Source organism: Orycteropus afer, unplaced genomic scaffold (assembly GCF_000298275.1).
Source record: "Orycteropus afer afer isolate SDZICR_OR568_19922 unplaced genomic scaffold, OryAfe1.0 scaffold00029, whole genome shotgun sequence".
Taxonomy (NCBI): Eukaryota; Metazoa; Chordata; class Mammalia; order Tubulidentata; family Orycteropodidae; genus Orycteropus; species Orycteropus afer.
In genome coordinates this window covers 10,744,701-10,763,140 of record NW_006921616.1, presented here as the reverse complement: position 1 = coordinate 10,763,140, position 18,440 = coordinate 10,744,701, and the positions used below count along the sequence as shown (strand labels likewise).

Below are 18,440 nucleotides of genomic sequence, written 5' to 3'. Positions count from 1 at the left end.
GAGAATCTCTTGTTTCTAAAATGAACTAAAACTGCAGAGGCCTTTTCCAATTGCCATATTCAGCTGTCTCTTTTTACCCACAGCACAGATTCAGGGAATGCCAAAGACTGGTCAGGTGGAGAGTAGAGAAGAATTTGGATACATTCTGAAAATGAGGCCATTAAAAGAGACGAATGATTCTGATGCTCAGAATCATTTATTGCTGATTAAATCATTCCTTGGGCCCTGATCCTTTGCTGCCATTGTTTGGCCAGCTCCTTTCACTGCAAACAAAGTGTCTCCAACCCTGCAAGCACTATGGGTTTCCCCATTGTAACTTTTCCCCACATGGTAACTTAGAAGGGCCCCATGTTTGGTTTAATGTTCTGCTGCTGTCTTGAGATTCATAATAATTTTTCAAAAATCCCAGCCACTGCCACTGAGTTGATTCTGACTCATAGCAACCCTGTAGGACACAAAAGAACTGTCCCATAGGATTTCTAAGGCTGTAAATCTTTACAGAAGTAGACTGCTTCGTCTTTCTCCCATGGAGCAGCTGGTAGGTTTGCACCACCAACCTTTTGATTAGCAGCTGAATGCTTTAACCACTACACCACCAGAGCGCCTTCATTTCTGAACAAGGGGCCCCGAATTTTCATTCTGCTCTGGGCCCTCCACATTATGGATCTGCTTCCAGGAGCTGGTGTGATATATGCTTCATCAGCAAATGGTAAGTGTAGGGTTGTAGGCAAGTTACTCATGGAGAGGACATTCACATAAAAATTAATGTCAGTCCCACAAGAACTCTTAAACATCTCTCTCTTCAATCTTAGAACTCAGCAAGCAATAGCTTTGTTTGTTTTTTATCGCGATTTAAGTGAAAGTTTACAGAGCAAACTCATTTTCCATACAGCAGTTCATACACATTTTATTTCATGACATTAACTGCAATTCCCCACGATGTAACAGCTCCCTTCCTACTTCCTCCCTGTAGTTACCTCTTCCCTGAGTCCTTCTTTCCTACATATTCCTGTACGCTGAGCTAGCTCCCTGTGCAAATAAAGGGCAATAATCTTTATGGAAGCAGATCACCAGGTCTTTCTGCCATAGAGCAGCTAGATAGGTTTGAACCACCAAACTTTTGGTTAACAGCTGAGGGCTTAACCACTGAACCACCAGGGCTTCTCAGAACAGCGCCGAGGAAGAAATAGCTTTCACCTCAAGAAGATCTTTTTAACCATCTGTACAAGAATACATGTACCATATCAAACACTACTGAGGGCAAATTTACCTTAGCTAAGAAAATGTCAGATTTCTTACTCTTCCTGTGACAATTCCTCTCTGAAAGTCTTTTGAGTCCACTCTCCTGACAGAATTAATAACTGTTTCTACAATGTTCTCATGGTGTCTTTCTACACAAGCCTTTCATAGTTTTCAGAAAAATTCCTGGAAATAGAATTGCTAGGTCAAACATTAAGTGAGTGAATTCCCCCCCCCCCATTTTGCTAGATATTGTTAGGGAGTTCTGGTGGTGTAGTGCCTATGAGTCGGGGCCGACTCGACGGCAAATAACAACAACAACAACAACAGTGCCTAAGGCATTTAACTGCTAACCAGAAGGCTAGTGGTTCAAACCCACCAGCCACTCCTTGGAAGGAAGATTGGGCAATCTACTTCTGTAGAGATACCACCTCGGAAACCCAAGGAGGGATTGCTATGAGTTGAAATCGACTCAACAGCAGTGAGTTTGGTTTTGTTTGGTTTGGATATTGTTAAACTATCCTGCAGTTTTACCAATTTAGATTCTTCTCAACAGTATATATCAGATTTCAAACACCCTTGCCTATAGAAAGTAATATCAGATTTTTTTTTTTTTTGCCAATTTCATAGAAATACTATTATTCACTTCTGTTATTTAAAAAAGTCAAACATCTTTTCATATATTCAAAAGCCATTTGAATTTTTTTCTGTGAACTATGTTCATGTTTTTTGCCTATCTTTCTCTTGATGATTAGTCTTTTCTTTGTTGATTTGAAAAGGTATTTTATATGTTAAGGACCTTTGTCCTTAATATATTTACCAGTTTGTTGCTTGCATTTTTACTTTATTGTGGTACGGTCTATGAATAAAATCTTAATTTCTTATAGACAAATTTATTAATATTTTGTTCTAAAGTTTCCAAGTTTTTCAGAAAATGTTCTGTACACTGAATATAAAGACATTCTCCTGAATTATTTTCTTATATTTTCACAGTTTCATTTTTTACATGATTTAAATCTTTGATACACATGGAACTTATTTTGGCGTGATGTAGGAGTTAAGGAAACCACCTTTTTTTCCAACTGTCTCAACACCCAACTATTCAAAATCAATTTTTTCCCATTGATTCAAAATACCACATTCATTCCAAAACCAAAACCTTCATTACACAATTTAAATTCTCACCTACTCTGGGGTCTCTTTAATGGTTCTGTATTCCATTCCACTGATCTACCTATCCACATACTGATATGAAACCATTTTCATATTTATGGCTTGTATAACCTATTTCGATATTGGATATGCCCAGTCCTTCTCCTAACTCTTGTTTTTCAAAAACATACTGGCTGTTACCTATGTATTTTCCATGCTGAGTGCATCATCTTGTCCGGCTCCCCCTCAGATCAATCTGGCTACAGTGTGAAGAGTAAAAGTAGATGTAGGGAGACCAGTAAGAAATGTAATTACAAGTGTTCACAAAAGAAGCAAGGGTAACTTAGATCAGGATGGTGGCAGTGGAGATGGAGAGAAAACGGGATGAAGTGATATGCACAAGTAAGCATTGGTGGGACCTGGAGAAGAACGTGATGTATGATGTGGTGGGTTAGGAAGAGGTAGGTGTTGGTCTAGTCTTACTTGGAGCAGTACTAGGATTGGTCTAGTCCTAGAAAAGCCCCAGTCTGCAGGAGGTAGGGTTAGCCTTGGAGTTTGGAATTAATTGAATTGCATCCCCCAAAATATGTGTTGGAATCCTAACTCCTGTACATGTGGATGTGATCCTATTTGGGAATAGGGCTTTCTGTGTTAAGTTAATGAGGCCATATCAGTGTAGGGTGGATCCTAAACCTAATGACTTCTGAGTTGTAAGGAGCAGCACAGAGAGAGAGGGAGGCAGGCACAAATGGCAGAAGAGAGCTGCCACATGAAGGCCTTCAAGGAGTCAAGGAACCAAGGAATGCCGGACAAGGGTCTCAGAAGCTGAGACAAGGAGCTTCCCCCAGAACCCACAGAGAGAGAGCTTTCCCCTACAACCAACACCCTGAATTCCGACTTCCCGGTTCTCAAACTGTGAGAAAATAACTCTCTGTCCTTTAAAGCTGTCCATTTGTGGTTCTTCAATGGCAGAACTAAGAAATTAAAATGGAGTTGTCCTGGAAATCAAGGTCCACATTGGGAAGAGACCTGGAACCCTTCTATAAAGAGGTATCATGGGCTCAGACAAGGTGCCCCAAAACGAATTGCTTCTTCTCACAATGCTCTCTGTCAGGAATACCAAACCAACTTCTAGAGCATTTGATAGGCTGTCAGGATGTACCCATGGCTTCCAATTTCATGGTTCTAAATGACAGTGGTGTATTCTAACACATTCTGTCACATCACATTTTGGGCCTGGACAGCCAAACTGAGGTTAGTAAAGAAAAAAATATAATACTTCAAAAATTTACCTTTCTTAGGAAAAAGTGGGTCTTCTTCACATTGGCACCAGCCCTCACCCCTGAGACAAACTGTGTTCATGTGATTATATTTACAAGTCATATTGCCTTTCTGAGACTTAGGTGTTAGAGAGTAGACAAACACTCTCAATGACAAAATTACAAAATATTTTGGGAAACAAACTGTAGAGCCTACATCTCAGGAAATCCCCTCCCAAGTGGCTAACCACAAAGGGAGGAAACATAACAGGGTGAAACCAAAAGTTTGCAGCCAAAAGTTAGAGTCCATGTTATTTCATTCTGCACTAGATACCCTCAAGTGCAAATATGCACACAGGAATGAAAGACCAGAGCATTCAAGCTTTCCGTGCCTTACTCTTATTCCATATTCTAGGGATAGTCTTGTTCCCAGATGTTTTTTGAAGTAAACAGGTCTGATGCATTTTGTTAAACAGAAGCTGTTTAAACCTCAATTGATGGTTAAACATAGGATTATCAGGAATTCCACTCATAGGTATATATATACTCAAGAGAAATGAAAACATAGGTCCATCCATGTACATGAATGTTTATAGCAGCAATTTTCAAAATAGCCAAAAAGTGCAAACAATCTAACTGTCCTTTGATTCACAGATGAACAAAATGTGGTATATGCATACAATGGAATATTATTCAGCCATAAAAAGAAATGAAATTCTGATACATGCTACTACATGGATGAATCATGAAAACATAATGCTAAGTAAAATAAGTCAGGCACCAAATGTCTCATAGTGTACAATTCCATTTATATGCGATGTCTAAAATAGAGACAAAAAATAGATCAGTGGTTGCTTAGGACAGAGGTGGAGTGGAAATGGGGGAGAAGGGTAATAGCTAAAAGGTTCAGGATTTCTTTTTGAGGTGATGAAAATCATCTAAACTTGTGGTGATGGCTGGAAATATCTCTGAATATACTAAAACCATTTAATTTTACACTTTAAATGGGTGAGTTTTATGTCATGTGAATTATAACCCAATGAAGGTATTTTTTCAAAACTCAGTTGACAAACCACATATTAAGTCACAAGAACCAGCCAATATCTTAGTTCACTAGGGTAGTTTGTGATAGTAACAAAATATCCCAGAGTTGGTGGCTTAAACAACAGAAAAGTTTTGTTTCAGTTTTATAGGCTTGAAGTTCAACTCAGGGTATCTGCTCCACGTTAAGGTCCCTCCCCATGGAGAGCCCTGGGTGTTCCTTGACATTCTTGGCTTGTAGATGTTTCCTCCCACGGTCTCTTCTCTCTGTGTATATGTCTCCCCACGTCTGTTTCCCATTTTATGAGACATCACTCAGAAGGGATGAGCTTTAGGACCACTCCACTCTGGTATGGTCCTAGTAACATAAAAAAGGGTCATACTTACAGGTACAGGGGTTAGGACTTTAACATTGGGGTTGGGGTACAATACAGTCCATAACAGGCAAGATCCAGTGAGGAGCTCTGAAGGCAACTGGGCATGAAACTGAGTTTTCACTGAAGTTACCAATGACCATTAAGCTTGAAGGTTGTCAAGCTGCCAATACTATTTCCACACAAAATGATCTGTTCTAGAGGACACCTTGGAACAATAGTGTTACGTTCGCATGTACTGGAATCTGTCATAAAGTGCAGGAACATCTAAGTGCATGAACATATAACCCATAGAATGAAGACTACTATGGATTCCAGAAGAAGGAAGTAGTAATTGATGACTATGATGCAAATAAGTGGATGTGAATTATTTACCATGGTAAAACTTTTTGGCAAAGGTTTACACAGAGACACACACAGTCCTAAACACAGAGTCATCATGAGATTAAAGAATGTGCAAAGGTTCAGGTGTTGGCTTGATGACAGGAAATGAAGGGTAAAAAAAAGGGGGAAATGGTTCTCAAAGGAGGATGGTTACCTTCCAAGAGTCGTTGTTATAAATAAAGTGGAAGGTGTGTGAGCTTTAAAATCTATAAAGTTGTGGATATCAATGAACTTGAGAAAATGCCAAGTTAAGGAAGATAAATGTAACAGGATGTTCACATGAAAATTTTAGCAGAAACCATATTGTAAAGACATTAAAAAAAAAAACACTAAATGCAGAGTTTACAAAGCAGATGGAAGAAAAATGGCTAGTAGCCTCTTAAACCCGTCATCAAAGGTATAAGATGGTCAAGTGTTGGAGATTAGAAGAGGACCTCTGAGAGAACTGTGGGATGCTTGTAGCAACATTTACAAGAAAAGACTGGGAATTAGTGTAAAGAATAGTAAAAACCTCAGGATTGGCCATGGTAATGTTGTATCAAATCATACATCAAACTCTTCCTTTTTTCTTGTCACTTTACCATTTTTAGAAATGCTTCAATCTTCATGGAGTAGTGAAGTAATCCCAAAACATCTCTTGAGTTTGTCCCTCTTCTTTGAGCTCTGTATCATGGCTCCTAGCTAAGCCTTCAGTTCTCACTTTACTATTGCAATACTTCTCAGGCCTTCAGTCTTGCCTCCTCCTACATTGCTGCCCAAATGAGTTTTTTAAAATCTGCAAATGAAATTACTCCCCTGCTTAAAATACATCAATTACTGCCCATGATCTACAGCAGGATTTCTTAGTTTCAAACACTTAGCAGCCTAAGGACTTTGACATATACCACCTGTACATTGGACATGTATCATAGTTCTTTAAACAAAATCACATTTTCTACTTAAATAAAAAATGTAGCATTACCCTACTATTAACAAAATGACAACTGAGATTCACAGGTTTCTATTATACATTAAGTTATATTAATTCTGTTATATATTAATATATAACTGTTGTTGTTAGGTGCTGTCGAGTCAGTTCCAACCCCTAGCAACCCTCTGTACAACAGAATGAGACATTGCCCGGTCCCACACCATCACTGCAACCATCGCTATGGCTGAGCCCATTGTTGCAGCCACTGTGCCAATGCATCTCATTAAGGCTCTTCCTTTTTTTCATTGCTCCTCTGCATTACCAAACATGATATCCTCTCCTGCAACTGTCCCTCCTGATGACATATTCAAAGTCCATGAGACAAAGTCTTGCCATCCTTGCTTCCAACGAGCATTCTAGCTGTACTTCTTCCAAGACAGATTTATTCAATCTTCTGGCAGTCCATGGTATACCCAATATTCTTCACCAACACCATAATTCAAAAGCATCAATTCTTTGCTCTTCTTTATTCACTGTCTAGCTCTCACATGCATATGAGAAAACTCACTGCCATCGAATCGGACCCGACTCATAGCGACCCCTCCTTGGGTTTCCAAGGCTGTATCACTAAAGAAGTAGACTGCCCAACCTTCCTTCCAAGGAGTGGCGGGTGGGTCTGAACCACTAGCCTTCTGGTTAGCAGTCAAATGCCTTAGGCACTACACCACCAGAGCTCCTCACATGCATATGAGGCAATTGAAAATATTATGGCTTGGGTCAGGCACACCTTAGTCCATAAGATGACATCTTTGTTTTGTTTTGTTTAACATTTTTAAGAGGCTTTTTGCAGCAGATTTGCCCAATATATCATTTGATTTCTTGACTACTGCTGCCATAGATATTAATTGTGGATCCAAGGAAAATGAAATCCTTGATAACAACTTCAAAATTTTCTCTGTTCTAAAACCAAAACCAAACCAAACTGCCATCGAGATGGATCTGACTCATAGCGACCCCTCCTTGAGGAAACTCCCACCTAGGAGTTTCCTAGGTGGTATCACTATGGAAGTAGACTGCCCAATCTTCCTTCCAAAGAGATGTACATAATCCGAGAGGCTGGACTATATGAAGAAGAACGTGGCATCAGGATTGGAGGAAGACTCATTAACAACGTGAGATATGCAGACATCACAACTTTGCTTGCTGAAAGTGAGGATGACTTGGAGCACTTACTGATGAAGATTGAAGACTACAGTCTGCAGTATGGATTACACCTCAATGTAAAGAAAACAAAAATCCTCACAACTGGACCAAGAAGCAGAATCACGATAGATGGAGAAAAGATTGAAGTTGTCAAGGACTTCACATTACTTGGTTCTACAGTCAATGCCAATGGAAGCAGCAGTCAAGACAGTAAAAGATGTACTGCATTGGACAGATCTGTTGCAAATCTCTTTCAAGTGCTGAAGAGCCAAGATTACCTCCTTGAAGAGTAAGATATGCCTAACCCAAGCCATGGTATTTCCAATCACCTCATATGCATGTGAGAGCTGGACAATGAATAAGGAGGACCGAAAAAGAGTTGAAGCTTTTGAGTTGTGGTGCTGGCTAAGAATGCTGAAAGTACCATGGACTGCTAAAAGAGCTAACACATCTGCCCTGGAGGAAGTGCAGCCGGAATGCTCCTTGGAGGCAAGAATGGCCAGACTTTGTCTCACCTACTTTGGTCATGTTGTCAGAAGGGACCATTCTCTGGAGAAAGATATCATGCTTGGTAAAGTGGAGGGCCAATGAAAGAGGGGAAGGCACTCAATGAGATAGATTGACACAGTGGCTGCAGCGATGGGCTCAGGTATAGAAGGGATCATGAGGTTGGCAGAGAACCAGGCAGTATTTCATTCTGTTGTGCATAGAGTCACTGTGAGTCAGAAACAACTTGATGGCACATAACAACAAACAACAGTAAAAGATGCACAAAACCATCTAAATACAGAGTTCACAAAGCAGATGGTGGAAAAAATGGTTATTAGACTCTTAAATTCTTCATGAAAGGAATAAGATGGTCCAGTGCTGGAGATCAGAAGAGGGCCTTTGAGAGAACGGTAGGATGCCTGAATGTCTTCCATCAGCAATATTTAAAAGAGAAAAGAAAAAATTGGGACCTTACCTAAAAAGAGTGAAAACCTCAGGCTCTCCTCTCTATTGCCACATCCCTCCCTTCTTGCCTCCAACAGAGCACCTGCCACACCCTTTCCTTTCCAAGAGATTGAATTTAGTCAACAATAAGAACTGTAAGAAAAAGATATATAGAACTATTAAAATAAAGTATTCATATATGGACCACTTAAAATCATCTTGTATCATAGGGTGGGACACACATTGCCCTGAGGAAGGCAGAGAACTATGGGATAAAATCTGAGTTCTTGGGCATCATGCAATCTGGTCTTTACTTCCTTTTCAACCTTGATCCCTATCCCTTTCTTCTAGGTTTCCCCAGCTCTGCTGAGGAAGTGGCAAGGTGGGAAGGGGGAAAAAGGAGAGTATAAAGGCCAAGGGGCCCAGGACAGAGCGGGGAGTCAGCCACAGGGATCCAGGTGAGGAGAGGGAGCCCAGGCCACACCCCACAAGCGGATTTTTCTTTGGGGTATGGACTGTTTCCAGTATATATGGAAGAGCTCTGGGAATGGTCTATGACCTTTTGCTTGGGATCCTGCATCTGGCTCCTCATCACTGGGACTTGAACCAGTGGCCTGCGGTACTACCTGCTGATCTTGGGATTGCTGCCTTTACAGCCTGCCATTTTATCTGCTGATCTTGGATTTGTCAGCCTCTGAAGCCAGCAGCCTGCTGCATTGCCTGTCTATCTTAGGTTTGTCAGCCCCCGCAGCTGTGTGAGTCAACAGAAACCTCTAGCTTGATGTTTGACTCACAGACTTGGGACTTGCCCATATATATATACGTATTTCACTTGTTTCGCTTCTCTAGAGAACTCAGTCTAAGACAGTGATTGAAATGACACCAGAGATCGAATGATGGAATTTTGCAAAACCAATGACTTATTCATTGCAAATACCTTTATGCAACAACATATACAGTGATTTTTAAACATGGACCTCACCAGATGGGAGGGATCAAAAACTGCATCTGTGGAAAGAGACAATGAAGGAACTTAATTTCATCAGTCAGAAGAAGGCCAGGAGCCGATTGTGGAACAGACTATCAATTGCTCATATACACATTCAAGTTGAAACTAAAGAAAATTAAAAGAAGTCCACGAGAGTCAAAATATGAACTTCAGTATATCCCACTTGGGTTTAGAGACTAGCTCAAGAATAGATTTGACTAACTGAACACTAATGAATGAAGACCAGATGAGTTGTGGAATGACATCAAAACCAAAAAAACAAACTCATGGCCATTGAGTTGATTCTGATTCATAGCAACCCCCACTGGCTTTCCAAGGCTATAAATATTTAGAAACTGACTGCTTCGTTTCTCTTCTATGTAGTGGTTGGTGGACTTGAACCACTGACCTTTTGGTTAGCAGTCTAATGCCTTAACCACTACACCACTAGAGCTCCTTGGGATGACATCAAGGACATCATAAATGAAGAAAGCAAATACTCATTAAAAAGACAGAAAAGATGAAAACAGGTGTCAAAAGACTCTGAAACTTGCTCTTGAACATAAAGTAGCTAAAGCAAATAGAAGAAATGATTAAATAAAAGAGCTGAACAGATGAGTTCAAAGGGCAGCTCAAGAAGACAGAGTATTATAATTAAACATGCAAAGACCAAGTTAGAAAACCAAAAAGGAAGAACATGCTCAGCATTTCTCAAACTAAAATAACTGAAGAGAAAATCCAAGCCTCAAGTTGCAATACTGAAGGATTCTATGGGTAAGATATTGAACGACCAAGAAGCTTCAAATGAAAATGGAAGCTGTCGAGTCGATTTGACTCATAGTGACCCCTCCTTGGGTTTCCAAGGCAGTATCTCTACAGAAATAGATTGCTTAGGAATGGTTGGTGGATTTGAACTGCCAGCCTTCCGGTTAGCAGTCAAATGTCTTAGGCACTACGCCAGAGCTCCTGGAATATATAGTACTGTACCAAAAGAATTTGTTGATGTTCAACCATCTGGAGAGGTAGAATATGATCAAGAACCAATCATATTGAAGGAAGAAATCTAAGCTGCACTGAAGCCACTGGCAAAAAAAAAAAAAAAAAAAATAAGCCTCCAGGAATTGAAGGAATATCAGCTGAGATATTTCAAGGTAGACGCAACACTGGATGGGCTCACTCATCTACGCTCAAAAATTTGGAAGACAGCTACCTGGACAACTGACTGAAAATGATCCGTGTTTGTGCCCATTCCAAAGAAAAGTGATCCAAGGGAATGCAGAATTGTATCAATTATCATTAATATCACAAACAAGTAAAGTTTTGCTGAAAATAACTCAAAAACAGTTGCAGCGGTACATCAATAAGGAACTGCCTGAAATTCAAGGTGGATTCAGAAGACATGGAATGAGGAATATAATTATTAACGTCGGATGGATCTTGGCTGAAAGCACAGAATAGCATAAGGATATTTACGTGTGTTTTATTGACTATGCAAAGGCATTTGAACGCATGGATCATAAAATATTATGGATAACATTACAAAGAATGGGAATTCCAGGACACTTAATTGTCCTCATAAGAAACCTATACATAGACCAAAAGGCAGTTTTTCAAACAAAACCAGGGTAGGCTGTTTGATTCAAAATCTGGAAAGGTGTGAAACAGAGTTGTATCTTTTAACCACACTTATTCAATCTGTATGGTAAACAAATAATCTGAAAAACTGGACTATATGAAGAAGAAGGTGGCATCAGGATTGGAGAAGACTCATTAACAACCTGCAATATGCAGATGATATAACATCACTTGCTGAAAGTGAATGGGACTTGAAGCACTTACTGATGAAGATTAAAGACTACAGCCTTCAGTATGGATTACACCTCAACATAAAGAAAATAAAAATATTCACAATTAAACCAATAAGCAACATCATGATGAATAGAGAAAAGTTTGAAGTTGTCAAGGATTTCATTTTACTTGGCTCCACAATCAATGCCCATAGAGGCAGCAGTCAAGAAACAAAATAACTTATTGCATTGTTCAATGTGTTGCAAAAGACCTCTTTAAAGTATTAAAAAGCAGATGTCACCTTGAGGACTAAGGTGCACCTGACTCAAGCCAAAGCATTTTCAATCATCTCCTATGTATGTGAAAGCTGGACATTGAATAAGACAAAAAAGAACAACTGATGACAACAATTAACCAAAAACAGCAAAAATATTCTTATTTTGTTTTCCTGGTATTAATGAGAATCAACAGCTTTGCATATGTTTATTCCTTTGACCTTTTTTTTACCCAGCTCATGCCTACTCATCTTTAAATTTCTTAATTATTTCATTTATCAAGAGATACCACATTAAGATAGTATAAATTTCAAGAGGTATGAAAAGGCAGACACTTGAAAGTCAGGTGTCCTCCTATCACCAAAATAAATAAATAAATAAAATAAGAAAGAAAGAAAAAGAAAAGGGTTGATGCCTTTGAAAATAATGGTGTCGGTGAAGAATATAATATACCGTGGACTGCCAGAAGAATGAACAAATCTGTCTCAGAACATGTGTAACATGTGCTCCTTGGAAGTGAGGATGGTTAGACTTTGTCTCATGCACTTTGGGCACGTTATCAAGAGGACCAAGCCCTGGAGAAGGACATCATGCTTGGTGAAGTAGAGGGTCAGCGAAAAATAGGAAGGCCCGCAAGGAGATGGACTGACAGTAGCCACAACAAGGAGCTCAAACATAGCAACAATTGTAAAGATGGTACAGGTCTGGGCAGTGTTTCATCCTGTACATAGGTTTGCTATGAGTCAGAACAGACTTGACAGTACTAACAACAAAAACAACATGTTGTTCCCAGAATCAGTGTGGCAGTTTTTTTTTTTTTTAATTTTATTTTGATTTGGGTGAAGATTTACAGAGAAAATTCACTTTTCATACAGCAGTTCACATATACTTTGTCTCATGTCATTGACCAAAATTTACAATACAACAGCTCCCCTCCCACTTCCTCCCCATAGTTACCTCCTCCCAGTGTCCATCCCTCCATACTCTCTGCGCCCTGAGCTATCTCCCTGTGCATAAGCAGCCCTTCCTTCTCCCATGATTGTTCTCTCCAGGGCGTGTGTCTACTTGAGGTAAATGTTTAACTCACTTGCCTGTACTTTGTTTGGCTGGAAACCACAGGTGTGGGTTCAATTCCAGACCTGAAGGGCAGCCAGGGGCCATAGTCTCAGTGGTTCCACCAGGCTCTATTGGACCAGCAGTGTGGCAGTTTTGAGTGTACTTGCAAACAGTCAACACGCTTAGCTGCTAAGCAAATGGTTGAAAGGTCAAGTCCACTCAGAGGCACCTCAGAAGAAACACATGGCAACCTGCTTCTGAAAGGTCACAGGCTTGAAACCCCTACTCTGACACATGGAGTCACATGGATGTGCAGCTAAAAACAGCAAGAGGAAGAGCAGAGCAGCAGGGACATACCAATCAACTCAGGAAGGAGACTTTCATATTAAGTAACACAGTGAAAGCCAGAACCTGTGTAAGGTGGAAACCTAACATAGAAGCACAATTCAAATACTTTCCACTAAAAGGAGAGAAAAGTGTAAGAATGCACCACGTCGGTCGTGAGGGACATCAAGCTCAATTGGCATAACATACTGCACAAAAACATTGTTCCACCTCCTACTTTGGAGAGTGGTGTTGTTGTTGTTATGTGCCGTCAAGTCAAACCCGACTCATAGCGACCCCTCCTTGGGTTTCCGAGGCAGTATCACTACGGAAGTAGGATTGCCCAACCTTCCTTCCGAGGAGTGGCTGGTGGGTTTGAACCGCCAGCCATCTGGTTAGCAGGCAAGTGTCTTAGCCACTATGCTACCAGAGCTCCCACTTTGGAGAGTAGCCATTGGGATCTTAAAAGCTTGCAAGCAGCCATCTAGATGCAATGATGGGTCTCTCCTCGTCCAGAGCAAAGAAGAATGAAGAAAACCAAAGATTCATGGAAACAATTAGTCCTTGCGACTGGTACACCATGCGATCCTCAGCCTATACAACTATGAGACCAGAAGAACTAGATGGTGCCCAGCTACCACTGTCAACCACTTGGAGGGGGATCTATATATGAGATCCTGAATAGAGAGGGAGAACAATGTGGAACAAAATTCAAAATCATTTGGGAAAAAAAGGGGGGACCAGGTTTGCTGGTCTGATAGAGCCTGGTGGAACCACTGAGACTATGGCCCCTAGCTGCCCCTCAGGCCTGGAATTGAACCCACACCTGTGGCTTCCAGCCAAACAAAAGACAGGCATATGAGTTGAACATTTACCTAAGGTAGATACATTCCTTGGAGAGAACTATCATGGGAGAAAGAAGGGCTGTTTAAGCCCAGGGAGACAGCTCAGGGGGCAGGAGTGCATAGAGCGGATGGACACAGGGAAGAGGTAATTATCGGGAAGAAGCAGGAGGGGAGCTGTTTCATTGTGGTAAATTGTGGTCAATGTCATGAGACAAAGTACATGTGAACTGCTGTATGGAAAGTGAATTTGTTCTGTAAATTTTCACCCAAATCACACAAAAAAAGAAAAGAATGCACCATGTCAAAGGCACAAAATTTGCAAGACCCCAAAAAACCAAGGCAGTCCCATCAAGTTCCGGCTCCACAGCTTCCACTGTACTGGTATCCGTTCTCGCCCATATGCATGAGGCTGCGTCAGTAGACACAGTAGACTGAAAAAAATAAAGTTTGTTGAATGTAAATTTTAAGTGTCGCTGTTGTTAGGTGCCACCGAGCCAGTTCTGACCCACCGCGACCCTGTGACAACAGAACGAACCACTGCCCAGCTCTGTGCCAGCCTCACAATCCTTGCCATGCTTGAGTTCATCGTGGCAACTACAGCGTTAATCCATCCGCTGAGTGTCTTCCCCTTTGTCACTGACCCTCCACTTTACCAAGCATGGTATCTTTCTCCAGGGACTAGTCCTATGACGACTACAAAACTCAATATCCGTAACTGGTACATGCAGCTATCAGAAAGTATCTGTTCAGTGATTGAGGGCAAAACAGGAAGGAACTGGAAGTTACTGGAAAAGGTTTGCCAGGTCAAACTAAGTACGCAACAAGCTTTTATATTCGTAATTTAAATATAATGCTCTTGTTGCTGTTTTGGTTAACCTAGTGCTGCTCTGACAGGAATATACCACAAATGAGATGGCTTTAACAAACAGGAGTTTATTCTCTTACAGTTTTGGAGGCTAGAAGTCCGAGTTCAAAGTGCCAGGCTCTAGGGGCTGGGTGAAAGCCCCTTGACCTTGGCTTCAGTGCTGCTTCTGGCTCCCAGCCCACTGGAGCTAGAGGCTTTCTTCACTCAGGCAGCTGCTGGCTGCTAAGGCTGACAAACCCAAGGTCGACAAGGAAAAAGGCACAGTTCCAATGTTACCAAACCACACAGCAGGCCATTAATTCAAGTCCATTGAAAGTCCCAAGATCAGCAGAGCATGGAAGGCTACTGAATGAAGACTCAGCTACATGCAGGGTTCAAGTGTGCCAAAAAGCTAGAGACCATTCCCTAAGCTTCTTATATACAGGAAGCAGACCACATCCCTAAAGCAGCTACTCAGCTGCTTGTGTGGTAGATCCCACCATGGAGCTGATTGCCAGCCTCATCATGGGGAATAACCACCTCAAACTGCCCAGCCACTCAATCAGACCCAGCCTAGTTGACACACAGCCCTAACTACCTTAACCTCCAAAGGTGCCATATAGTTGGATCTGACTCATAGTGACCCCATGTACAACAGATTGAAACATCCCTGGTCCTGGGCCACCCTCACAATGGTTACTAGGCTTGAGCCCATCGTTGCAGTCACTGTGTCAATCCATCTTGTTAAAGGCCTTTGCCTTTTTCGTTGACCTCTGCTTTACAAAGCATGATATCCTTCTCAGGGACTGGTGCCTTCTGACAACATGACCAAACTAAGAGAGATGAAATCTGGCCATTCTCACTTCTAAGGAGCATTCTGGCTACACTTCTGCCAAGATAGATGTTTGTTCTCCTGGCAGTCTGTGGCATTTTCAATATTCTTCACCAACACAATTCAAATTATAGTTTTAAATATAATAGCTAGTAGTGCCTAAGGCATTTGACGGCTAACCAGAAGGCTGGCAGTTCAAACCCATTAGCCACTCTTTGGAAGGAAGGCTGGGCAATCTACTTCGGTAGAGATACTGCCTGGAAAACCCAAGGAGGGGTCACTATGAGTGGAGACCAACTTGATGGCAGTGAGTTAGTATTCGTTGAGATACTCAACTGAGTTAAGTACCTTACAACAACTTTAATTCTGCCATACAACTTTAATTCTGCCAACAACTCCTACATATTTCCAGTGCCGTTTTAACAGTTAAGGCAGGTAGTTATGCAACTTATTAAGGTCACAAAACTAGGATCCAACACATCTTTCCAGATCCAAAGCTCATGCTATACTGTTTTCGGAACTCTGAACTTGGGAGTGTCAAGTGACTGCATGTGCTGTAATTTTGTGGAGGCCATATAAAACAAATACCTGGCAACGAGGTAGTGAAAATTTAGGGGCCAAGTTTTTTCTACATAAAAACCAGGACACCGTGGGTGATGAAAACCTAATGGCACCACCAGAGTCTTGCCAGGGCAGCTTGTGTTTGGGGGCGATCTGGCTGGTCACGGTTTTTAAGTCGCTTGCATGTTTTTGTCCCAAACTTTCTTCGTTTTGAATGGGATAACGAGCTTGAATATTGCTACACTTGAGTGAGAGCTCAGATGTAGTCCGTGTTTACTACCCTTCGCATTCTGTCTCACTCTCGGGAGAGGCATCCTCTTATAAGTTGCCTGCTTTGATTTAGAAAATTCTAGGTGATAATCTGGCACGGGGAAAACCAGACGATCTCGTGGTGTGAACAATCTATCTGTCCAGGATCTGATTAGGTTCGAATATATTACTACCCTGTTTTACAGAAAAACTCTAGGCATTGATTTCGGCCAAATCCACGTCTGGAGCTGCAGCACTACTTCCCCGTAGCAATGCCCTACCACATCTAATCCTATAAAGAGGAAGCCTGCGCTGAAGTTGCCCAATGCGGGCGCTGGGGACGTCAGTGGGTACCCGAAAGCAGTGGCCAGGCCAGGGATGGAGAACCGCGTGCTCCCTCTTTGGGGAGTGAGATTCTTGGCGTGAGGCAATTCTCCTCCCACGGTCTCGGGAAGCCCCGACTCCGCAGGCTTCCTCGCCGCAGTGGAACCGCTGGGGCGTAGATCCTTCACCGCTTCCTCCTCCATCTGCAATCGCCAGACCCTTCCGGTTCAACCAGGGCTCCACCTCCCGGGTTTAAAGCACGCGCCACTGCAGTCTCGGCAACAGCGTGGGAGGCGGTGCGAGGCACTGGCCGTACGCACGCGCGGAGGTGGGCAGGGCCCCAAGGCCCGCCCCTCGACGGCCTGGTGCGGTCGGTTTGCTCAGTACTTTGCAAACGTCGGTCGGCAGGGCGGCGAGCTGAGCTTCCCCACCGAGCGCGCCAGCCCCGCCCAGGCTTCGCACCTCAACAGGCCTTTCTCCTTGACTGGCCAGGCTTGGTCAGAGAGCCCGGCTTCTCAACAAACGCGTCCCGCCAGGGCAGGCAGCTAAGGTTCCTTCTCCAAGCGCGCCGGCCCCGCCCCAAGGCCCGCCTCAGGCCCTGGCCCTGCCCCCGGCCCCGCCTCAGGCCCTGGCCCCGCCCCTAGCCCTGCCTCTCGGCGCGCCCAGTCCCGCGGCCCTGCGGGGCTCGCAGGCAAACGTGTGCAGGCTGGTTGGGGAGCCGAGTTTCCTCCTCCGAGTGCTGTGCGGCCGCTCGATTTGTCCTTCCGTCACTGCCTCCCGCGACTCAGGAGCGAGCGACGGGGAGAGCGGAAGGTGCGCTGCAGCTGCGGCCCAGCCGTCTCGGGGGCGCCGGCGGAGGACATGTCGCTGTGGGGGGAGCCGCTGCAGGCCCCGCCGCCCTCGGCCTCGCAACCGCCCCCGGCCGCGCCCGCGGTGCCGCCGCCACCCCCGGCCGCCAGCGCGACCCTTAACCGCCTGCGGGAGCCGTTACTGCGGAGGCTCAGCGAGAGCTTGGACCGCGCGCCAGAGGGCCGGGGCTGGAGGAGGCTGGCCGAGGTGGCGGGGAGCCGGGGCCGCCTCCGACTCAGGTAAGGGGGCGCGGTGGGGGGGGAAACGGGAGCAGGCGGCGTCGGCGTCGACGTCACGTGCGCGCCGAGGGAGCCGGGGGGTGTGCGGCGTGGGGCCGCGAGTGGAAGGACTGACACTGTGGTAGGTGGGGCTGGAAGGGTGGCAGGGGACACTCGAGATAGGGGAACCGCTAGTGGGAAAAATGTGACTGTAGTCATCGTTTAGAGATAGTCTCCTGGGAGTTAGTGCCCAGGGTTGGAGGCTTTGGAATGGGGATGTTTCCCACCCTTTTCTTGCTCTCCTCCCCGTGATCTGAAAGAGAGAGGTGGAAAACCAAGGAGAGGATACTGAGAAGGAAAGCCGCTTTGTGATAGGGTAGTTGTCACTTCCACAGGATACGAAACGAAGGGCTGTTGACGCACACCTAGAGACCTAAGGAACCTGGGAGGGGGGAGTGCGGCTGCTCATGCAAGCAGAGGAGTTTGCAGGCGTCCATGGGGTTTATGTGGGGAGAGAAGGATGGTGGGAAAAAACTGAAACGGAACTCAGCATCCTTCCCCCAGCAAACCAAGTTACCAAGTTCTCCTCTAGACCTCAGCATACACATTAAACTATAAGTAAAGCTCTTTTCCCTGTTACCGGCCTTGGAACCACTGTACTAGGGATTCTTGAACTTTTTTGGCGTCAGGACTCCTTTAACTTTCGTAAGAATTATTGAGGTTCCCCAAAGCGTTTTTGTTTATGTGAGTTAATATAATATGTATTCCAAATATATATATATATATGTATGT

The 18,440-nt window shown here is 43.4% G+C and overlaps 1 protein-coding gene across 1 annotated transcript in view; it reads left to right on the top strand.

Annotated features, from left to right (window-relative positions):
- The first annotated feature begins 17,421 nt into the window (after positions 1–17,421).
- The window catches only part of MALT1 (MALT1 paracaspase), a 64,805-nt gene continuing 63,786 nt past the window's right edge, over positions 17,422–18,440 (top strand). The window contains exon 1 of the mRNA XM_042780245.1: positions 17,422–17,669. Coding sequence (XP_042636179.1) covers positions 17,443–17,669 — 227 coding nt within the window. The 5' untranslated portion in view covers positions 17,422–17,442. The remainder of the gene's footprint in view (positions 17,670–18,440) is intronic.